The sequence below is a fragment of the Haliotis rufescens genome, unplaced genomic scaffold (genome assembly GCF_023055435.1).
Source record: "Haliotis rufescens isolate VD_foot unplaced genomic scaffold, xgHalRufe1.0.p SCAF_23, whole genome shotgun sequence".
NCBI classification, from domain to species: Eukaryota; Metazoa; Mollusca; class Gastropoda; order Lepetellida; family Haliotidae; genus Haliotis; species Haliotis rufescens.
This window is the reverse complement of record NW_025963924.1, coordinates 5,832,495-5,857,095: the sequence shown is the minus strand read 5'-3', so window position 1 is coordinate 5,857,095 and position 24,601 is coordinate 5,832,495. Positions and strand designations below refer to the sequence as shown.

The window sequence follows — 24,601 nt, the reverse complement described above, 5'->3', positions numbered from 1 at the left end:
CCCCCTGATTGTGACGTCAGCGATGTTTATGACGGTAGGGGGCGCCACTGACTGGGGGGACCTGAGACTCCCCCCGAAGCACGTGCCCTACTTCTTCAGGAATAATCCTCACATGAAACAACGTTGTCAGGATGAAGATACCTGCCCTTATAAGGTGAGAAGGTTAATAATCTTGTGATTTAATACAGAACAGAAACCTATGCTCGTGGGTTCGAATCCCGGTTCGCCCCGATTATGTGTCTAGGTTTGACAGCACCATTGTCAGCTCGTGGGTTTCACCGAAGTGGTAAACGTCTGAGACCTGCATCACTTCGGGCTTTCCTCCCTCATCAAGCTGACAGGCCGTGATATAACTGGAGCGTTAAACCAAACTCACTCACTCACTCTTGGAATGATTGTTGTGGTCATTTGGGGGGTAAATTCCGATGTCGTATGACAAAGCTTTTTTATCCGTATACCAATTGGAGATCATTCTGCGCATGACCTTTTTTTACGAAAGGTCATGTTTGATGCCTTTGGTTGAAACATTAAACCGTAGTTTTATATTATGCAGTTGTATTGAAAGTTTGGATATGCTAAGTTTTTGTATCGTTTCTTTTGCTCGTAAATTTACCTTGAAGTTTGATGAACATTATAAAGAACATTTAGTCATTTTTATATAGTTAACCAGAAGAGCAAACACGAAGAAGGTATAGTTGACATGTCTGATTATTGTCACACCACTTTTCATATGTTTAAAATTTGATAATTACAGCTGACTAGACTGTCTTTAATAGTACCTCGATTTTATAACATGTGAACATTCTGCCGAACAGACTTCTCTAGCATATAGCAAAGTGGTTAAAGCGTTCGTTCGTTACACCGAAGACCCGGGTTCGATTCTCTATATGGGTACAATGTGTGAAGTCCATTTCTGTTGCCATCCGCCGTGATATTGCTGAATTATTGCTAAAAGCGGCGTAAAACAATACTCACTCGCGCCGCTTTTAGCAATATTCCAGCAATATCACGGCGGGGAACACCATAAATGGGCTTCACACATTGTACCCATGTCGGGAGTCGAACCCGGGTCTTCGGCGTGACAAGCGAACGCTTCAACCACTAGGCTACCCGACCGCCAGAGTAACAACAGAGTAATACCAGTATTGTTGTACGGCTCACGTCAAACTAATGACAGATTTTGTGTGTCATCCAAGGCCTTGTTGAGAGAGACGAGGTGCTGGGGATACGAGGAGGAATGCCCGGAGTCGCAGAGAAAGAGCCTGCCTCTGTGCCCGGATGATGTCGAACCGACAAGGAGGTAGGAATAAGTTTGAATATTTAATAACACGCCCTTGTCCAAGAATGACATTGTGCGTAAGGCTTCCATGTCAAATGGCATCACGCCATACTACTGTGCGGAGTTACGGCCCTTTAGTCGTACGGGATCCAATGGTCGTAGTTCAAAGAAACAGAGTTATGCAACACTGTTCATGGCTGGGTTAAGACCAACCTACTCACTCACTTGACAACCGTCGGGATTTCGGGTAAGAGTATTGGGTCCCAGCAACCCAGGCTTGTCGTGAAAGGTGACCAAATAAATCGGATGGTCAGGCTCGGTGGCTTGGTTGACTGAATGTCAACGTGTCCTAATTGAGTTTGTGGATGTTCATTTACATCTGGGCAAAAGCTGGGGTATTACTTCTTACGACGTTCAACAACGAACAAATCCTTACTCACTTACGTGTAGCATAGTCCAGAAAAGAGACAGAGTTCAGTTAACACGATCATGTACTTGCTGTGCCCAGGAACATGTATATGTATACTCAGGAACATGTATATGTATACTCAGGAACATGTATATGTATACTCAGGAACATATACATGTAGACTCAGGAACATATACATTAAGACTCAGGAACATATACATGTAGACTCAGGAACATATACATGTATATTCAGAGACAGACATGTATACTCAGGAACATGTATACTCACGAACATATAGATGAATACTCAGGAACATGTAGATGTATACCCATGGACATATACATGTCTACTCAGGAACATATACATGTATATTCAGGAACTTATACATATATACTCAGGAACATATACATATATACTCAGGAACATATACATATATACTCACGAACATATAGATGAATACTCAGGAACATATACATATATACTCAGGAACATGTACATGTCTACTCAGGAACATATACATGTCTACTCAGGAACATATACATGTATATTCAGGAACATATATATATATATACTCAGGAACATATACATGTATACTCAGGAACATATACATGTCTACTCAGGAACATATACATGTATACTCAGGAACATATACACATATACTCAGGAACATATACATATATACTCAGAGACATATACATGTCTACTCAGGAACATATACATGTCTACTCAGGAACATATACATGTATATTCAGGAACTTATACATGTATACTCAGGAACATATACACATATACTCAGGAAGATATACATGTATATTCAGGAACATATACATGTATACTCGGGAACATATACCTATATACTCAGGAACATATACATGTATATTCAGGAAGAAGTACATGTATACTCAGGAACATATACATGCAGTGCCCATGAACATATACGTGTAGAGTCAAGAACATGTACATGTAGGAAATAGCATGTGGCCATTCTCTTTACAGACAATCAGTTACTGATCGTAGGAGAAATCTGTTCTGGCGTCAGGCCGACTTTGGGTATGTGAAAGATAGGATGGACAACATGAGGACATTCTGTAGAGGTTCTCGCAAGGTTAGTACCAGACACCATGCCATTCAATCGCTATTAAGGATATCCATTTCAACACAATATAGAAAGTGTGAATATATTGCTGGAAAATTGTATTTTTCTATCAACGTACCATACACATACTGGAATATAATGCATATTTGATCAAGTAAACATAAACTACCGCTCTTTGTTAACTGTACATTCTTCTGAGACAATTGCTATATGTTATGAGCATGCTCTACGTTGGCCTGAGATTATAAAGGTGCAAACTGAGAATCCTTTTCTTTAAAATATCAATTTTGCATATTCACAAAAAGAAATATTCCAACGACAAAGTATGATTGATTCAACGCTTTACAAAAGATGTCACAAAGACATTTATTCTCTGCACATCCTGAAAAAATATACGACTAAAACAATAATTATTTGTCTTGAAGCACTGACCGAAATGTTTAACCGTCGCACCAGAGCTATGGGAAAAGCTCCCAGAACTACCTTTCGTTGGTTAACTCCTTACTCGGGATGATTCCGTCTTTATGGCGGTGGTCTGTCAATAATCGAGTTTGGACCAGACAAACCAGTGAATGGTATCATGTGCGCGTCGTTGGTTCGCGATGGCCCTATATGTCGCATCCTATTCTAAAGGCGGTCTAAGATGTCTTGAAATACCACACTTCAAACCACACAATCTCACACATATATAAGTTGGGCGTTGGAAACTTAAAACGATAAAATAATGATATCTGGGTCGAATTCCTAAATTCATTATATTTTAATGTTAATGTGTAATGAATTGGGACAACTGATAATGGTTATCTCATTAAACCAAGTAGGCCCAATGAACTATACCGCCGTTATTATCTGTATACAGTTATGTCCCTTTGTTGTAACAGGATAGTCTAGTGGTTTGAATCCCTGATTCGCCCTGGTTTTAGTCCTTTGTTTGTTATCACCGTTCCCATGCTCATGGGTTTCACAAGAGTGGATATGTCACCTCGGCTTCCTGCAAATACGACCTATTTGACCTGACCTATTTGATGCATGTCAATTTCGTGGACCGATGTTCATGATATCAATCACTGGATTGTCTGGTCCAGATTCGATTATGTACAGACCGCCGTCATATAGATGGACTATTGCCGAGTACGGCGTTAAACAACTAACAAACAAACAAAAAATTGCTCAAAACGGCGTTTAATCCAACTCACTCATTCACTCCATCCCTCACTCACTCATTTTTCCGCAGTCTGACTCGTCCCTGGAATGTACGGATGCACTCAGGTTCTGCCGGGGGAAAAACGTGTACCTGGATCTACGTAACGCCAAAATGGCAACAAGAGACAGGTGCGGTTCTTTGACGCAATTCACGTACGATCCTTTAAAGAGTGAGACAGCTAAGATATTTTTTACAATGTTTCGTAGTCGGCAGACTAACAATCTCGAAGGGCAGCACGGTTTCGTCACGGGCGGGAGGTCGGTAGTTCGATCCCCACGTCATACCGAAAGACGTTAAAATGTGACACTCGTATAGTTACCCTGCCTGGAGGGAATTAAACTAGGACTGGTCGACTGGGAGTCAGTATACTGTGTCGGACTGAGGGTATTCAGTAGGCTAGAGACCCGTGAAGATCCGGGGTAGAATAGGTCTTGAGTTGTCCGCGTTTTCCCATGTCATGTATTTAATCCCCCGGAGTCGGGCAAGATTGAGGTAGCAGCTTTGATCCTTGCAATTGTAACTGAAAACGCATGAAGTATATTCTGTTTGTGAATATTTTGAAGGTAGTCATCGATCACCCATTCCCAAACGAGGCCTAAATTATTGAACAATTTTTAGCGGCATGGGTGTTTTCTACTCAGAGGTCCTTGTTCTGCGAGATACGTTCTTCAAGATGTTTGTAATTGTAGATATCACCCCTGTATTACGTGTTACTTTAGGTCATCATGAGGTGAGATGGGGTTTAACGTCGCTTTCAGGATGATTGTACTCTTATAGCGACGTCCATAACGGTGTGTGTGTTGCTGCTTGTGACCAGTCCGGACTAATGTCGGACTAGTTACTTTAGGTCATCATTAAGTGAGATTGGGTTTAACGTCGCATTCAAGATTATTGCATTTATGTAGAAAGGTGAGGTGAAATGGGGTTTAACGTCGCGTCCAAGATTATTGCACTTATATAGCGACGTGCATGCATGTGTATGTGTGTGTTTGTGTGGCTGCTTGTACTAGTCCGGACTGATGCCGATTTACAGTGCTAGCACACTGAGATACAATGCCGCAGTTTAACAAGGACACCCCACTCAGACACATTTAACTGACTCCTAGCCGACCAGTCCTTGTTTGAGCCCCTTAATGCCGAGCGCCAGGCAGGGTAACAAAAAGTACCATCTTTTAACGTCTTTTTGGTATGATGCGGCCGGGGATCAAATCACCGACCTTCAGGTCTCCGGGCAGACGCTGTATCGGCGGTTCTTTCATTTGGTATGTTTTAACACGAATTACATCTACAGATAATATCAGCATAACTTATTTGTTTGTATACATCAAATGATTAATACCAATTTCATTTCAATATCTCTTAATATTCTATGCGTTGAACGTTACGGATCTTCGTTACGCAGTTATAAAACCCTAGCTGTGAGATGTACTTTGTCTTTATTGGACCTGTAGGATTTCGCTGAACGTGATTATGTTCCGCTATGAATGGAGATTCGGTATAGAATAGGTCTTCAGCAACCCATGCTTGCCGTAGAAGGCGACTATGCTTGTCGTAAGAGGCTACTAACGGGATCGGGTGGTCAGACTCGCTGACTTGATTGATGCATGTCATGTCATGTCCCAATTGCGTGGATTGATGCTCATGATGTCAATCACCGGAGTCGTGACTCGATTATTTACAGACCGCCGTCATATAGCTGGACTATTGCTGAGTGCGGCGTTAAACAACAAACAAACACAAACTACGAGCCTCCGTTTCACTCCCACATAAATCTGTGACAGAACATAATAAATAGTGTTTAAAGCGTCATAAGGCCCAACCCACTCACCCCTTTCATAAAAAGCCTAAAGCATGGCCTTGTTTCGACCTGAACACGGTAATCAATACAGTAAACTACGTTTATAACGAACACGCTTATAACGAACTGACTGATATAACGAACTTATTGTTTAGTCCCGGCCATTTGTTGTATATATGCTGTATATATGCTTATAACGAATTACGGTTATTACGAACTAGAATCAGTGGTCCCTTTGAGTTCGTTATAACCGTAGCTTACTGTATATACTCACCGCCAAAAGAAACACACATCATAGAAACATATAGAGAAGTATGTACGTTAATAAGATGTTTCTTATGTGCACCACCTAATGACAAAAATAACAAACAGTCAAGCGATATCACGGAGTGTATTTACTTCCATCATGATATGCTACACGTAATTTCCAAACTTTACACGCTAATCCTACACGAGAAAAGTGATGCATCTTGATCTTGGATCTATGACGTCACATGTGACGCGTTCAAGAGCGTCGGTTCACGCAACACACCAGTATGATCGTTTGTGCATCAAACCAATCAAATATACCTTGAATATATGTAATTATTCATATATTAACCTTCATATATGGTATGTTTTTGTTGGTGCAACGCATCAATATCTTTAACGAAAATACTATGGCATTACCTTTTAAAGTCTACATTTTATTAGAGTCAGGCTTAAGAACTGGTTGAAGAACGTTACACCATGACCCTGATCTATGACCTTGATTCTCGTCCCATCTGTTGCAGGTACAGGAACGATATTCTACTTAATAACACTTTTGGGGGTCACTGTGATCTGGACAAGGTTGGACTGGACGCAGCAATGACGTCACCACAAATAAACAAGCGGCCACTGGCCTCATGGTAATGGTTCATGGTTTATCAGCTACATATCGGTGTTCTTGGGTTTCACCAGAGCAGCCCCCACCTCCACCCCATCAAGCTGACACGCCCTGATGTATCTCAAGTACTGCTCAAGCGGCGTTAAAACAAACTCGCTATGTTTTTTAAAGGAAATATCTTCTTAGTTGACAGTCCCAGTTTGTTTCATGGTTTGTATGGAGGCCGAGAGTGGACATCGCTTTATCGACTTCAATTATGGTCGCGAGATTGCGATAAGCGAGACAAAAGGGCAATAACACGCGACGAGAAAAAAAATTTTGCGCGAGAAACTATTTCTTTCTCGTCTCGTATTATCGCTTTGTCGCAATCTCGCGTCCGATAAAGCGATGTCCCCTCTCGGCTACAATAGTTATGTCCATGCTTCATGCCCATGTTGACTTGATGATTCGCATGTCGTCGGTAAGATCACTGACATAACCCAAACGGATGAGTGGTGTTAAACTGTTGATTCCGTCATTGCTATCCTTTAACTCTTCCACGTGATCCCCAGGATGAGAGAGATGGAACATTTCACATCTCTTCCCACGCAGCCATTGGCTACTGGTGAATGTGACGTCATCATCGAACGACCAACCATCATTATCAAAATGGACGAAGGTACGTATGGCGTAGTATGCCCCTTGGCTTCCTTGATTGTGTACCTTGAAAGAGTGGGTGAGTTGGGTTTAACGCCGCTTTTAACATTATTCCAGTTATATCACAGCATGTCAACTTAATGTGCAGAGTTGCGTCCCTTGGGCACGCCAGAAACCTATGATTGTGGGTTCGAATCCCTGTTCGACCCGATTATGTTTCTAGGTTTGTCAGCACCATACCCGTGCTCGTTGGTTTCACCGAATTGGTAACCGTCTAAGACCTGCATCACTTCGGGCTTTCCTCCCACATTAAGCTGACACGCCGTGATATAACAGGAATACTGTTAAAAGCGGCGTTAAACCCAACTCACTCACTCTGAGCCGGGAATGCACTGGCAATATTCTGAACGTGCATCGTAAACAAATAAAACTGACAGAACTATTTGTCATTATTCAAAAGTATAGAAGAGAAATAATATATCAACCATAACGTGGTTTAAGTTAGAGAAATTACTAGAATCTGTAGATTCCGGAAGTAGGCTTATCTCCCCCAGATGTTCATGATTTTACCAATTACGAAATTTCAGAATACAACATATTTCATCATACCTGCGTTTTCATGAACCTCTACATCAGCCTACACGTCAACAACTCCTTCTCCAACGACGTCAACATCCTTGTGTGGGACACGGTAATACACAGTTCCAGCCGTCATTAATATGTACGTCTTCTTGTATAGTGTGTTTGGTTTTACGCGTTTCAGCAGCAGAATTGGGTGTTAGCCTAAGATAAGGTCAAGGTCTAAAACCATTGTAATATTTTGAAATCCATGAACCCGAATGCGGAGCTGACAGACCAAGGATCATTATCTGGTTTCGAAGCCACGACCAGCGGATCAAGACTCGACCAAGGGACGCAACTTTCCGTAGCACTAGGCCACCTAGTGAACAGTGTACGATTTCCTTAAGATAGCTTTAAGATACTCATAGGGATAAGATGGTTTCGAAAACCTAGACCCCTGGACACCGTTCCACAAAGCAATCTTAGCACTACAACTATCGTAAGCCAGTGTTAAAGTATGGGGGTTACAATTACCTTAGCGCTAAGATGGCCCCGTTCCACAAAGCGATCTTAGCGCTACGATTGTCTTCTGTCTGTCTTAAAGTACAGGAGTTAGGATCGTCTCAGCGCTAAAATTTGTGGAATGGGGCACTGTTCTACAAACTTTTCAAAATTATGGAACTGTTGCTCACAAGCGTTTCTGAATGAACCTTTTACCTTCGTTGGTGCTCTCGCCATTGACCTCATCAGAAAACGGTATTTTGCATGTTCGACCGTGTGTTTTCGTACCAGATCTCGTAGCTCGTTTCTGATGTTATCAGTTACTCATTTATTTGTCCCGGAATCGATTATCAGCATACCGCTGTGACAGCAGTGATATTGCTGACTGGGTATTAAAACAACATTCACTCACTCACTCGACGCGATGTTTTCACCGGGCATTGCACTGTAAAAATACGTTTTTGTGTTTTCAGAGTCTTTTTGAGCTCCGGGGGTACATGACGGAGATACGTGACGCGTTCACCCGACATGACGTCATGCTGCTGAAACACTTGGACGGGAAGAGGGTGACGTTGTTTTGATATTTCAGTGAGTGAGTGAGTGAGTGAGTGGGTGGGTGAGTGAGTAAGTAAGTGAGTGGGTGGGCGGGCGGGCGTGTGGGTGGGTGAGTGAGTGAGTGAGTGAGTGAGTGGGTGGGTTAAGTGAGTGAGATTGAGTGAGTGAGTGAGTGAGTTAGTGAGAGAGTGAGTGAGTGAGTGAGTGAGTGAGTGGGTGGGTGAGTGAGTGAGTGGGTGAGTGAGTTGGTGAGTGAGTGAGTGAGTGAGTAAGTGAGTGTGGCTGTTGGGTATGAGTGAGTATGTCGATGGGCGTGTGTGAGAGAGTGGATGGGTAGGTGGGTGGGTTGGTGAGTGAGTGAGTGAGTGAGTGAGTGCGGCTGTTGGGTATGAGTTAGTGAGTGAGTGAGTTGATGGGTAGGTGGGTGAGTGAGTGAGTGAGTGTGGCTGTTGGGTATGAGTGGGTGTGTCGATGGGCGTGTTTGGGAGAGTGAATGGGTAGGTGGGTTGGTGAGTGAGTGCGTGGATTGGTGTGTGGGCGTGCGTAATGGGAATCGAACACAAGTCTTCGGTGTCACGAGCGAACACTGTAACCACTAGGCCACCCCTTTCAGAAGCTTATAAACCGGACTACCAACATTTGTGCTACTCAAATAGTGTTTTTTTACACTTTAAGACTATATATATTATATTTCAGTGTATTCTGTTTTAGGTTTGTTTTCAGGACGCCATCTTCTCGCTTCCTGCTCGGATGATGCTCGGAATTTATTATAACTTAGCACCGGTAAGACATTCAGTAACAGCTGCATCAGTAGCAAAACAGGCATCATTCTGAATTAGTGAGTGTAACGCCGCTTTTAACAGTCTTCCAGTTACAGCGTGTCAGCTTAATGTGGGAGGAAAGCCCGAAGTGATGCAGGTCTCAGACGTTTACCACTTCGGTGAAACCCACGAGCACGGGTATGGTGCTGACAAACCTAGAAACATAATCGGGGCAAACCGGGACTCGAACCCACAAATATAGGTTTCTGGCGTGCCCAAGGGACGCAACTCTGCACAGCGAATCGCGGCGTCTTAGACGACTAGGCCCCCCCGTTCATTGTTTCCTTTTGTTTGCTTGTCAAATTACGAGTCAATTAATATAATTCTAAACTCCAAATAGACTACGTGTTTTTGTTTAGATGTGGATTTGTTCACTGCTCGGCAAAAGATAGTATACACTTGAAAATACCTGCTCATTATTCTGTACTGTGAAATTGCGACCCCTCTGATCCTGGAGACGTCACCTGTTGTGAGATACTTATTCCTTGTCGTATACGAGTCAGTTAATATAACCTGACCTCAAGATGGGCTGCGTATATGGTAAACTACAAGAATAACTACCATTACCCAATTACTTTTAAGTTAATTGGGTACAAATACGCAGTATTTTTTTTAAATAAAAAAATACTGTGCATAATTACCCAATGTATCCTTTTCAACGTGTATACAAGTATTTCTTTATCTGATTTTACTAACATCACACATTCATGAACTCGACTGCAGTAAATAATGCATAAATGGCGCCATGTCTCTCTTATTGTTATTTAGACATTTATATCGCTGTTGTGAGTTTATGTGACATGTTACACGCTTGGGGTAGCCATCGAACTGATACAAGTCACAGCATTTTAAGCAAAATTATCTTTAATCAAATTTCTACTCGTCGGTGTAAAAGTAGCCATTAGACTGGACCCAAGGGAAATATATTGACTTCCCAAAGAGCGCTATGATTACCCATTGTGAGTGATAACTTGTGAGTAAGGCAATGGCTCAATACATTATCTGGAGCCCTGTTAATATGATTAAGTATCGACGCTCAGGGTAAACGATAACGATTTATATTTCAGGTCAAGGGGTGCAAGACAAGCGGCTTGGTGAATGCGTTCTCGGAGCATGTACTGCACAATCTAAATATTCAACAAACAGGCCCCTTGGTGAGTCGTTAAACAACAGTACAGACGATGTGTGCGTGCGTGCGTGCGTGCGTGCGTGCGTTTGTGTGCGTGCGTGTGTGTATGTGCGTTTGTGTGCGTGCGTGCGTGTGTATGTGCGTCTGTGTGTGTTTGTGTGCGTGCCTGCGTGCGTGTGTTTGTGTGCGTGCGTGCGTGTATGTGTTTGCGTGTGTTTGTGTGCGTGTGCGTGCGTGCGTGCGTGTGTGTGTATGTGCGTCTGTGTGTGTTTGTGTGCGTGCCTGCGTGCGTGCGTGCGTGCGTGTGTGTGTCCATTGATGCTTAGTATAGTACTCCAAAGAAGTTGAAGAACACCCGATTCTTTCATATTACTATAGGGGGCGGTGGGGTAGCCAAGTGGTTAAAGCGAAGTACAGGGTTCGAATCCCACATGGGTACAATGTGTGAAGCCCATTTCTGGTGTCCCCTGCAGTGATATTGCTGGAATGTAGCGAAAAGCGGCGTAAAACAATACTCACTCACTTATATGACGATAGTTAATAATACACGACATGGCCGATTACCTGTAGAAATTTCAAAGAATCTGGTGTTCCAGGGAATAAAACAAGGACCGATCCCTCACAAACTGTGTCTGAGTGAGGTAATCGTGATAAACTGCGGCATGGTATCTCAGTGGGCTAGCACTATAAAACCGGTATTAATCCGGACGAGTCCAAGCAGCCACACACACGTGCATGAACGTCGACATGGCTGATTACCTGTAGTAATATCAAAGAATCTGGTGTTCCAGGGGATAAAACAAGGACCGATCCCTCACAAACTGTGTCTGAGTGAGGTAATCGTGATAAACTGCGGCATGGTATCTCAGTTGGCTAGCACTATAGACCCGGTGTTAATCCGGACGAGTCCAAGCAGCCACACACACGTGCATGAACGTCGCCTTAAGAGTAAAATAATAATAACCCAAGTTCACCTCCCTATTTACAATAGGCAATACGGTATTCTCGCTTTTATCCTCATGTTTATCTTACAATTCATCTTTTACCTGTTCAGGTGGACAAGCTCAGGGTGACATTTCTCGTCAGAAGTACCAAAATCCGGCGAATCCTAAACCAGGAGGAAGTATGTTCATCTCCTTAAAACTACTTCCATCACACTGTGCAGAGCTCTAGATAAGCTTCGTATTTGTGTGAAATACGGTTCACCATAACCCGATATATTTTTAGTTGCTTACAAATACACATGAAAATTAGCACAATCCCAAATGGTATACCAACACCGTTCACAATTACCCAATGTAGCCCTTTCAGCTTCGTACCTATATGTTTTTACAGAGCTTTACTTACTGATCAAATGCAGGCATCGTTCGTACATGAACTCTACAGCAGTGTTAATAAGGCGCTACGTCATGCTTGTGTTAACTTATACATGTATCGCTGTTGTGAGTTTATGACACGTGACACAACTGGGGCAACACGCACAGATACAAACCAAAGGTCACATGAAGCAGTATTTTGCGCAGAATTATTTCTTAAAAGAATCTACTCTTTGGTTTAAAAATACAATAGACTGGACTAAACGTATATGAAAATGTTGATCTCATTAGAAATATTACATCACCATTTGTGTAGTTGATAGCATTTTGATGGCGTTTAGTTTCATATGATATTATATTTCAAATTAGTTGATTTCCATTCGTTTAGATGCTTGCTGGCTTACAACGACTCTCTGACTTGGAGGTACAGATGGTGGATTTCAATAAGTATGCACAGAATCGTTGTTGTTAGGTTGATAACTTGTGTTGCAAGTCTTCAATGTTTAACATTTGAACACTCCGGAATTAAAACGATAATTCATAGATTTAGAATTTACACACCGTTTAGAAAAAAGACCAGTTTAACAACGAATTCCCTCGACACATTGGTACATGACACACAGAGAGTGTTTTGTATAAAATATTCAGAGTGAGGGCATATAACTGAAGTGAATCAGACCGTGAAATTACAATGTATTCAATAACATCATTAAATTTTGACGATGTACGAGACGAACGTATTGAAGTGTTGAATGTTGTGTGTTGCAGGTCAATACCGTTCATAGACCAGCTACAGGTAGGTCAGCCACAGACAAGCCGGCTTATTTGGATCGGGTGGGCATAGGAGGGGTGGGGATGCTGATCGGATGGTCACTAAGGATGCTGATTATATTGATGCGGATTATAAACTGCCGGGTAAAAGAGAGTATACACCAGCTTCACTCTGCTCATTGCTGTGTACTTTGAAATTGCGACCCCATGTTCCTTGAGTCTTCATGTACATCCTGAAATAGTTTCTGTATTTAGATGTAAGTGGGTAAATGTCACCCTCGGGGTTGAATCTAATAAGGTTAGGAGTGCTAATCATAAAGGTCAAGGTCACTTGAAGGTCATTCAAGGAACTCGTTTCTGTGTTACTATTTGCCCTGGGCTCATGAAATATGTTTTCACGCAATTGTGTGACTGAGTTGTGTCCCTTGGTGATGGTTGACGCCATATTTGTCATACCATAAAGAAGCATGGAGAAGCAATAAACAATGTATTTAGAGTAATTTGGCTTGTTATTGCAGTTGACCCGTGAAGATCCGGGGTAGAATAGGTCTTCAGCAACCCATACTTAACGTGACTTATAGGTCACCCTATAAAGGTCAAGGTCATATACGAGTAATAGTACTCGAGCGTCATTATTGCCTTATTTCTCACAGATTATCCACAACACTGACCTGTTCATCGGCCTCCACGGCGCAGGGCTGACGTACATGCTCTACCTACCAGACTGGGCGACCGTCTTTGAAATGTAAGCATGTTGAGTCGGGTAGCCTAGTGGTTAAAGCGTTCGCTCATCACGCCGAAGACCCGGGTTCGATTCCCGACATGGGTACATTGTGTGAAGCCTATTTCTGGTGTCCCCCGCCGTGATATTGCTGGAATATTGCTAAAAGCGGCGTAAAACCATACTCACTCACTCACTCACTCACTGAGGCTGATAAGTTGCATCTGTTTGTGACGGTGCCACCTTTGGGGCAGGATACGCTCACGTTTCGTGTCATCGCTATGTAGGAATGATTCATAGACACATGCTTATACTATAGTCGGAATCGTTCAAGTGACTCTAGTTTTACATTTCTAATGATTGTGGAAATGATTTAAATGGCATTACAGTTATTCCAAGGTCAATCAACTTAACATGGGATGAAAGCTCGAAGAGCCTCAATTCATATACGCAAAGGACCGCCTCCGTGGTCTAGTGGATAGAGCGTCTACCTGGATAGCGGAAAGTCGGGGGTTCGTGATCCGGTCGATTCATACTAAAAGACGTTAAAGGGCGGCACTTGTTGTTATCCTGTCTGGCGCTCTGCATTAAGGGATAAAACACGGACTGGAGTACTGTGTCTGAATGGGGTATTCGTGTTACACTGTGGCGTGGTATCTAAATGGGCTAAAATCGGCTTAGTCTGGACTAATACAAGCAGCCATACAAACACGTTCATGCTCGTTTCTACATAAGACCGCCTCCGTGGTCTAATGGTAGAGCGTCCGCCCGGAGAGCGGAAGGTCCGGGGTTCGATCCCCAGCCGCGTCATACCAAAAGACGTTAAAAGATGGTACTTGTTGTTACCCTGTCTGGCGCTCGGCATTATGGGGCTAAAACAAGGACTGGTCGGCTCGGAGTCAGTATACTGTGTCTGAGTGGGGTATTCATGTTAAAACTGCGGCAGGGTATCTCAGTGTGCTAGCACTGTAAATCGGCATCAGTCCGGACTAGTACAAGCAGCCACACAAACACACACATACGCGTGCATGCACGTCGCTATATAAGTGCAATAATCTTGAACGCGACGTTAAACCCCATTTCACCTCACCTTTCTACATAAATGCAATAATCTTGAATGCGACGTTAAACTCCACTCACCTCGCCTAAACTCGCCTCACCTCACCTCACCTCACCTCACCTCACCTCACCTTATATACGCAACACACCTTCGTCAAACCAACAAGCACGATTCTGGTACTCGAGGGCAGAATTTGAAGTTCAAAACCACCGCCAACACCCAATGCTTGCAACTCATTCCTCACCAGTCGCCCTTTTCTGTAATCTGCAGGAATACTCGTCCTCCTATCGGCCAATGTTACGTGCGCAAAAACGACAACCAGTCAGAATGCGCGTAAGAATATAAGTACTTGGGTCAACGAATATTATTATTCTGTTTTCTACCTAAAGCTATACAACAGTAACAGTTTCACCATTATTAATAACAAAGGACTGTAACTGGCAACCATCTCCTGGTCAGAAAGTACCCATGCAAACTTACTACTGAAAGCAATGTTTTTCTTTTCATCAACAAAGTTTCACACAGAATTTTGTTCAACCCGTTCACCCAAAAGTCAAGATCTACATACATACATACGTAGCAGTATTTGCTGGGAAATCGACTTTAGAATCCGCATTATTGTATATGGATATGTTTAGACTCAACAATAGGCTATTTTGAGACACGTGATGGAACAACATCCTGAATCAGTACCTTTGATGACGTGAGACAATGGGTCCTCCCCGACCCCCAAACACACACAGACACACACTGACAAACGGGCCTGTATCCGCCCGCCGGGTCGCCTAAAAACCGTGATGTCCTGTCTCCACTTTTACAAGTTTTGAGTAAATGATATTTGATGTATAATATTAACTTAAAAATAATATGCATTTATTTTACATGAAACAAACAAATACAAATTAGTTTATATGTTTTTAATGTTCACATTGTACAGTTGATAAGATAACTAAATGGTTCTATCTCCAAATGATTTGGAACTCAACAATAGGCTATTTTGAGACACGTGATGGAACAACATCCTGAATCAGTACCTTTGATGACGTGAGACAATGGGTCCTCCCCGACCCCCAAACACACACAGACACACACTGACAAACGGGCCTGTATCCGCCCGCCGGGTCGCCTAAAAACCGTGATGTCCTGTCTCCACTTTTACAAGTTTTGGGTAAATGATATTTGATGTATAATATTAACTTAAAAACAATATGCATTTATTTTACATGAAACAAACAAATACAAATTAGTTTATATGTTTTTAATGTTCACATTGTACAGTTGATAAGATAACTAAATGGTTCTATCTCCAAATGATTTGGAACCAAGCGCTCCTGCCTCCTTGTCACATGATCTGTGTCAAGATTTTGATTGGACATGGGCATTGACATGGACATAGAACATTCTGGTTTTAAGGAACTTATGAGTTTATGAGTTTTTGGACATAGAATTACTGAAAATACTACTTTCCAGCAACAGGGGAATAATGAATTTACAACAATGTTAAAAAAAGCACCCATTTTGAAAACAATGTAAAAAACGTTAAAAAACGTTAGCGCTAAGACTATCGTAAGCCTATGTTAAAGTATGGGAGTTACGATCATCTTAGCGCTAAGATCGCTTTGTGCAAGTGGGCCCTGTTGTCACAGTGGTGGGACAAGCATGACTGTGTGTCGTGTTCAGTTACAGGTGCGGCATCGACGACATGTACCCTGACCTGGCCAGGATGAGAGGCATCAACTACATCACCTGGGAGAACATTGAGACCCTCATCCCAGAAAATAAGGTAACATGTCTCTCTCCATTTTGTCTCTTGGGTAAGGAAATAGTAGCACGATTCAGAAATGGATTCTTGTCATAAAAAAAGACACGCGCGAATACCATCCGAAAGTCACCTACCTTTGTAATCTATTGTCAACATCTATCGTTATTGAATTTATGCTGAATGGGGTCAATATCGGTTGTAACGAACAACAAGATAAAACGAACAAACGTATGTAACGGACAATCAGATAAAACGAAGAATCACATATAAAAAACAATCAGATAAAACGAAGAATCACATATAAAAAACAATCAGATAAAACAAGCATTTGTATATAAAAAACAATGCAGTATTCTAGACTTGCCAAATATTTTAGACTTTCATGGGCTGTATTGGATATGTGTGTTTTAGGGTTTGAAATAACTAACATAATGGGTACATCTACCCTAATATCACCTTACATTCAAATACAAGCTTCTGGTTGGTTACCTCAGGTAACTTGCTTATCTTGCGTGATTATCGCTGAGCTTAAATGTGCCGATGGTTATCTGAATGCTTTGCGTAAAGGGAAGTAACTCGGTTCGTTTGCGTCGTCTGCCGACTGTCAAAAATGGCTGAATCTAAGCGTTTTACTCAGTGAAACTTCGGACATATATTTCGGGTCTATATGAATGAATGTCGGTGAGATACATTTGTTGTCAACAGATCCACCGGGACACATGGCGTGATGTACCCTGTGTGTGAGCCAATAGGCTCATCCCACTTGAAATCGGTCGACAACATATAACGTCATCCGTGAGACCAGTGGACAACATATTCATCCTACCGGACACTTAATTATATTGCAGAATGAATACCACAGTGAGGCATTTATCTACTTAGCAGACGACAGAAAACAAACTTAGAGTTATTCCCCCTAGATCTATTTGATTCGGAAAATATCGGAAACATTCGGAGAATGGCGTCTTACATCATTTGTGACCAACTCGTGTTATTCCGGTACAAGCCGAATAGCAACTCGTGCCCCTCTCATGGCAATTTTTGCGACCGGGTTCCGTCTTAGCGCAAACGGGCGTAGCTAAAACAATTGTCGACTCGTTGCGTAATGGTTCACATATATTTCCCCATATATTATACATATTTCAGATGCAATTTAAAGCAGTGCTGGACATGCGGAATTATACAGTATGATTGAACACATTTAACTGTGTCTTGGGTATATTTTTAGATGCAAGACATATGTAAAATCAAAAATTATTTCTGAGGGATTCTTTAACGAAGAACTTGAAATATTTTCGCACATAACATTCATCAATAGGGGGACGAGTCTTCTTGCAGGTTACGGAAAGGGGCGAGTGGTGACGAATGGTCTTACATGATAAATTCGAGATACGAAATTGCGGTCGGTATGTTGCAAATGCAATACCAATTAACAGTTCGGCAATTCGAGCGGAGGGCGTTGGAAATGTACCTTACATGTTAGGGAGGGTCTGAACATTTTGGGAACATTTAAAGGGCAAGTGGGCATTGAGGCGATGTATAGAAATTACTTAATCAGTTCCTGCAAGATGGCCTCCTTTGCATATTTATCGAATCGAGATACCAAGTCCTTTGTTATTTCCTATGTCTCAAATCACCATCGTGTGTCAACTCTGTACATTGCAGACTGTGTTGCCTAACTACACTAACTACAGCTTCGACGTAGAAGAGTTTGTGAGACTGGTTCGTGTTGCAGCAGATCAAGTGACTTCGCACCCTGACCTCATCAAAGCAAGACATCATAAATATAGGGAGAAGGGCGAACTTTAAATGAGAGTGAGTGAGTGAGTCGGGTTTAAAGCCGGGTTGAAAAGTCTCCAGTTATATCACGGCGTGTCAGCCCGAAGTGATGCAGGTCTCAGACGTTTACCACTTCGGTGAAACCCACGAGCACGGGTATGGTGCTGATAAACCTAGAAACATAATCGGGGCGAACCAGGATTCGAACCCAAGATCATAGATTTTGGCACGACCAAGGGAGGCAGCTCTGCACATCTAAATGCGGCGCCTGAGACCTTTGGCCAACCGTGCCCCTAATCTACTGAAGAACTAATCTACTTTGTATTCCAGATTGAGGTATTGTTCCTACGTTGTTCCAAACTGTTTTTAAGATCATCATTATACTGATGCCAAGATCCGCTAGATTTTGATATTCTGCATCAATAGCTTCTTGAGAGTCCATTTAGTTCGATTACCGTCATTGAGATACATTGTATGCCCCTGTTTCGAATCCAATGGACCAGGTGACCACAATATGTGACTTGGCTAATAGTGCTTTAGTATCCCCGGACTGCATGGATCCGTGCTCATGCTATCAACCACTGGTTTGCCTGGCCCAGATTCGATTACTAACAGGCTTTCGATGAAGGTGGAATATAACCGACAGCCGAGAAAAACAGAATTCACACACTCATCGTTGAAAGATGAAGGGAGCCTACCAATGTCTCTTTTATTGATACACTGCCGGGTTAACGAAAGTACTAGTATACGCTTGACCAAGACATAACAAACGTTATTAGGCTGAAACTAGTCGCCAAAACACTGAAAAAATTGGATCCAAAACACAAACTGCCGGACAAAAGAGAGTATACACTAACCTCACTCTGCTCATCAAGGTGTACGGTGAAATTACGACCCCCATGCTCCTTAAGACGCCACGCGCACGTCACCTGCTGTAAGTGAGTGAGTTTTACGCCGCTTTTAGCAATATTCCAGCAATATCACGACGGGGGACACCAGAAATTGGCTTCACACATTGTGCCCATGTTGGGAATCAAACCCGGGTCTTCAGCGTGACGAGCGAACGCTTTAACCACTAGACTAGGCTACACCACCGCCCCTCCTGCTGTGAGACACTCATTTATATGAAACATGTAATATCGCCTATGATATACCCCTATCAAATACATCACCATCGAATAACCATCTCTTGTTTATTTAGGGGCGGTCGGGTAGCCTAGTGGTTAAAGCGTTCGCTCGTCACGCAGAACACCCGGGTTCGATTCCCGACATGGGTACAATGTGTGAAGCCCATTTCTGGTGTCCCCCGCCGTGATATTGCTGGAATATTGCTAAAAGCGGCGTAAAACCATACTCACTCACTTGTTTATTTTATTTTTAGCCTGCATCAAACATGGGTGCATAATGTAATTTGCCCCGCCGTTCATAGCGTTAACAGAATCTACTTTCATTTCAAGTTTAAAGCAATGCGTTCAAAAACCGTTTACAGTTTCTTTGACACAAGGGACAATTAAAAATAAGGATAAATATGTGTGCTTATTTTTTGAATATGTATGTTAAAAATGCTTGAATAAATACTTTATGAACAAAGTGACCTGAATACTTTTTGGATAAACGGCACGCTCAAGTGTCTACAGTTGCAATATTTGTCCTGAAGATCCCAGTTGGAATAGGTCTTCAGTAACCCATGCTTGCTGTAAAAGGCGACTATGCTTGTCGTTAGAGGCGACTAACGGGATCGGGTGGTCAGACTCGTGAACCAAGTTGATGCATGTCATCGTAACCCAATTGCTTGGATTGATGCTCATGATGTCAATCACCGAATTGTCTGGTCCAGACTCGACTATATAGAGATCGCTGCATATAGCAAGAATAATGCCGAGTGCGGCGTTAAACAACAAACAAACATATATTTGTCCTCGTAACGTGTTATTATCACAGCCGTGGTGGGTGTTGACACGGGGTAAATGGGTTTGAAAACATCTCCATCACATGGATGTGGAGTATCCGCGAAGAGGGTACAGACATAGACATTGCCAACGACATACAAACATGTAAAGGAACACCTTCCCTCTGTGTGTACATATACTTTAAAGCCCGCTTGGGACAAATACGGGGTACAATACGATGAGAATAATGAAGCTTTTTAACTTGAAAGCCAAATTAGACGTTCATAGGCCTGTTGTTATTTTTTTCTGTGTTTCCCCTCTCCCGCCCGCCCTAAATCTTCGTTCCGGCGTGAAATAATAAAAAAATCCTCTTTCAATTAACCCCTCCGCTGTTGAAATTTCTAACCCAAGGTGATAAGAAAATACTCCTACAAATACACACTAAAAAAACAGGTCAGTTCTTAAGCTAGCTATATTTATTAGAAATTCGCTTCCAAAGAAAAGCGACTTGATAAGAGAATAATTAAGGGTTGTTACGAGGTGTTCTTTTCTTTAAATTGTCATACAATAAGTAACACAAGTTGTGATAAAAACAGGTTGTTTTTAAAAAAGAATTTAAATTTCACCCGCTGGTTGAGGTTGGAGATGAGAAACATAAAAAATCATAGATGGCCTAAGAAGATGCACCAGGACTTTGAGAGACGATTGAAGAAAAGCTAAAGCATGTTGGAAGTTAAAACATATACATGTGCATTTAATATAACGAGAGTGGCGTTTTAGTGGCATGTGAACAAAATTTCTCTCCATAAAAACAGAAACTTTACCAGTACCAATCATACAAAGATACAGGGGGTCAAAATGAGACATTATCATTGTCGAAACATACGTGTAACAACAGCCTTGGAACCCACTGCACATTTATAAATCGCCTCGTGCATCCATGCAGGCCACAACACGTCGCCGCAACGATGACGTCACCGTCTGATGACGTAATATAAGCAGGAATCCGATGCCATGTCGGTGAGACATTGTTCTAGGTCCTGCTGGCGGTACTGGTCGCCTATAATCAAGTTGATCCCACAAATGTTGGAAAGGGCCAGGAGGACATGCAGACCATGGCAAAACATTACCGTTCATGTCCCGTGTCAGTCTTGTAGTACGGGCACTAGCGTTATCATGCTGGAAGACTATACCGGGTGGCTGTTGTTGGATACATGGCAGCACGGGTCGTGAAACTTCATCCCGATTCCACTGTACAGTAATGTTGCCTTGAATAATAACCAGCCTCGTCTTCAAGTCTCCACAGATTCCTCCCAAGGCCATGACACTACCACCTACGAAAGGCTGAACTTCCTTGACAGTTTGGCGAGAGGCGATATCAGAGAACAGAACATTTTCCCTGTCCCGAACCTGCCAACGCCGAACCCGCCTGGCCCATAGCAACCTGTATGTCGATGTTGTGGCGTCAACGTCATTCCACAGCAGGGTCGACATACTCGGATACCATGTCCTCTCTATCGCCGTAACACTGTCTGTTGACTGACACGATGTCCGAGTGCCGTCGATGCCGTTGCTGTCGCCGGGATGAAACTGTTTCGGAGATGTTCTCTCTCTCTCTCTCTCTCTCTCTCTCTCTCTCTCTCTCTCTCTCTCTCTCTCTCTCTCTCTCTCTCTCTCTCTCTCTCTCTCTCTCTCTCTCTCTCTCTCTGACGAATACATCTGGTTGTACTTGTGCGACATATTTCATTTCACCCCGATTTCATTTCATATGGTAATTCAATATAATCCCCTTCTACACTGATACACTTTTGTCAACGATGTTGAAGGGATGTTCTCCCATTTTCGTATAGGCCTTCTTTTGGCTGTCCAAAACGTTCTCGACAGCTGTTATGACTTCATTATTCGAGCGGAAAAGGGTTCCGGCTGGAGTTTTATTCATGTTTGGTAACAGATGGAAGCCTAAGCCTGATCAGGAGAATAAAGTGGTTGTGGTAGAGTTCAAAGCCGTGGATTGCTTTATAAGCGAAGGTTCCTTCATGGAATTATTTTAACATAACCTTATACGTAATTTTATTTCAGGGACAATACGTAGAGTCTGGGTTATGCCAAGGCCCTACTGTGTGGCATCCCGTCATCACTGCAGCATCGTCATCAGAAGTTCAGAATCCAGCAGCCTGAATCTAAACTAGGTGTCCATGACGACAGCACATAACGCCAGGCCTCAGAGAGCTTCGCTGGCTGGCTGGATGTTGCAAACTGAATCACATTCAAACTGCTGACTCAAATTGCACCAGAATATCTCTCAACGCTCTTCAGCCGCCACGTTCCATCACGATCTCTGAGATCACAAAACAAGGACCTGTTAGTTAACATCAGAGCGGGAACAAAACACGGTGCCCGTTCCTTTCAATGTGCAATGTCTGTACCCTGGAACAAACTCCCCATCTCAATGAAGTAAGCACCAACTCTTAAGGCCGTTCACAGACAGAAAATACACATATACCCATGTGAATAGACAACTACCAAGGCCGTAGTTGACGTCGGGGGCAAATATTTGTACACGTATCACTTGTCCCCAACTTGTATTTTCATGATTCACCCAGTAGTGAATGGGTACCCGGTAGGATGGATGGCAATGTGGTTGTTAAGAGGCAGCTTGGGTTGTATGCTCCCCAGGAAGCTGAGAATGATCGTTGAGTGCACACTGATCCAGTGACCTGGGTAATAAAAGCTCTTTGTGTGGTGTGGAAATATGCGCACTATAAATGGCCTATTATTATTACACGAAAATGTAGCGACAGCATGGGGCAGATCCGTTTGTGGAGACACTGTTCTGGGTCACTGTGGAACGTCACTAGTAGTTTTACGTACAGTAAACTACGGTTATAACGAACTCAAAGGGACCACCTATTTTAGTTCGTAATAACCGAAGTTCGTTATAAGCATATATACAGCGGATATTCCACAAATGAGGGGGGGGGGGGGGGGGGGCAAAATATAAAGTTCGTTATATCCGTCAGTTCGTTATAAGCGTGTTCGTTTTAACCGTAGTTAACTGTATCTGTAAATGTTGTTCTTTTGTCGTGAGGGGCGGTTGGGTAGTCACGCCGAAGACCCGGTTTCGGTTCCCACGTGGGAACAATGACTGAAGCCCGTTTCTGGTGTCCCCCGCCGTTATATTGCTGGAATATTGCTAAAAGTGGCGGGAATCCATACTCCCTCACTCCTGCGAGCAGCATAGCTGCAACTGGGTGCCATACAATTGGACTCATATTATCATCTGCAGTGAGATCTTCGAATTAATTTTGAAATAGGCATACAAGCCTGTGTGTGGGGCGTCAGATCGCGGCAGTGACCTCCGGGAGGGGGGCAGGTGTACTCCAGGTGCACAGGTATGTAGCAGTTGAGTGAAGGTGTGCACTCTCTTGTCGTTATACGACTCCGGCGTATAGAACATTTCATCTGCGCTCTCCGGAGATAACACCAGTTTAAGTCATAAGCAAACAGCGCGTAGTCCTTGTTTGTTTTTTAACTCTATGCGAAAACGGGATAGACATGATTGCGCATTTCTTGACCGAGCTGAAACGTATTTGATTGTCGTACTATCTGTATAAAAGATATACCTTGCCGCTCCCTGTAAAACTTTACGAATACAAATATGAAGATTAATAATTAGGATAGGTGAAAAGGGGTTTAACGTTTAACGTTACGCCACTCGGGCACAGTATACTGACTCCGAGCCGACACATTGTTTTAGCCCCTTAATGCCGAGACCGCCTCCGTGGTCTAGTGGCGAGGCTTCCGCCCGGAGAGCGGAAGGTCCGGGGTTTGATCCCCGGCCGCGTCATTACAAGAGACGTCAAAAGATGATACTTGTTGTTACCCTGTCTGGTGCTCGGCATTCTATCTACCTATCCATCCATCCATCCATCTAAAGCTTGATAAAAAATCAACCAAAATGATTGTATTAGATTCAGTTCCGTTTGTGGCAAATATCTTTTAACATGTTTGCACATGTACATTTGTGATACGTGTCTTTGGTCGATATTTAGTTCTCATAGACACAATCAACTGAATCATGTTATAATTCACCATTCTGTGAGTCAAACTGAGAGGGATGTGTAGTACACGCTTAACAGTTTTCATGTATTATAATTTCCACATTTACAGACTGCATTTCAACCAAATACTAGTACACAACCAGGCAGCATATTTGGTGCAAATGCAGCGCAAACATCTAACGTCTCCTCCTCCGAAGAAACCAAAGTTTGTTCCATCAGCTGGCAAAGTTATGGCTTCAGTTTTCTGGAAACCATAGGGATCCTACTGTGGACTACCTCCCATCTTCCCGAGGCAAATGAGTTAACTGACAGTGAAAGTCGAACTAGGCTGGAGTTGTGGAGTTATATTTTGGCTGGACTGAGGAGTCTATGCATAGTCCAATC

The 24,601-nt window shown here is 42.8% G+C and overlaps 2 protein-coding genes across 2 annotated transcripts; both read left to right on the top strand.

Moving 5' to 3' along the window:
• The first annotated feature begins 22 nt into the window (after positions 1-22).
• On the top strand, positions 23-4,718 carry LOC125383495 (EGF domain-specific O-linked N-acetylglucosamine transferase-like). The gene is made up of 5 exons (XM_048401816.1): positions 23-154; positions 1,197-1,300; positions 2,686-2,794; positions 4,020-4,117; positions 4,709-4,718. Exons 1-5 carry the CDS (start codon positions 23-25, stop codon positions 4,716-4,718), a joined length of 453 nt encoding a protein of 150 aa, XP_048257773.1.
• On the top strand, positions 4,715-19,167 carry LOC124146523 (EGF domain-specific O-linked N-acetylglucosamine transferase-like). Its single transcript, XM_048401815.1, has 13 exons — positions 4,715-4,719; positions 6,561-6,677; positions 7,207-7,313; positions 7,879-7,982; positions 8,827-8,919; positions 9,620-9,691; positions 10,797-10,883; positions 11,913-11,981; positions 12,563-12,621; positions 12,943-12,970; positions 13,599-13,690; positions 16,407-16,509; positions 18,154-19,167. Exons 1-13 carry the CDS (start codon positions 4,715-4,717, stop codon positions 18,295-18,297), a joined length of 1,080 nt encoding a protein of 359 aa, XP_048257772.1. The 3' UTR covers positions 18,298-19,167.
• Positions 19,168-24,601: the final 5,434 nt, after the last annotated feature.

Excerpts from the sequence above, each read along its gene's own strand:
- LOC125383495 (XM_048401816.1), top strand. The coding sequence starts at position 23 with ATGTTTATGACGGTAGGGGGCGCCACTGACTGGGGGGACCTGAGACTC. Across the intron at positions 1,301-2,685 it reads GATGTCGAACCGACAAGGAG|ACAATCAGTTACTGATCGTA; the intron begins GTAGGAATAAGT and ends TTCTCTTTACAG. Across the intron at positions 2,795-4,019 it reads TCTGTAGAGGTTCTCGCAAG|TCTGACTCGTCCCTGGAATG; the intron begins GTTAGTACCAGA and ends ATTTTTCCGCAG.
- LOC124146523 (XM_048401815.1), top strand. Across the intron at positions 12,971-13,598 it reads CGTTCATAGACCAGCTACAG|ATTATCCACAACACTGACCT; the intron begins GTAGGTCAGCCA and ends TATTTCTCACAG. Across the intron at positions 16,510-18,153 it reads CCCTCATCCCAGAAAATAAG|ACTGTGTTGCCTAACTACAC; the intron begins GTAACATGTCTC and ends TGTACATTGCAG.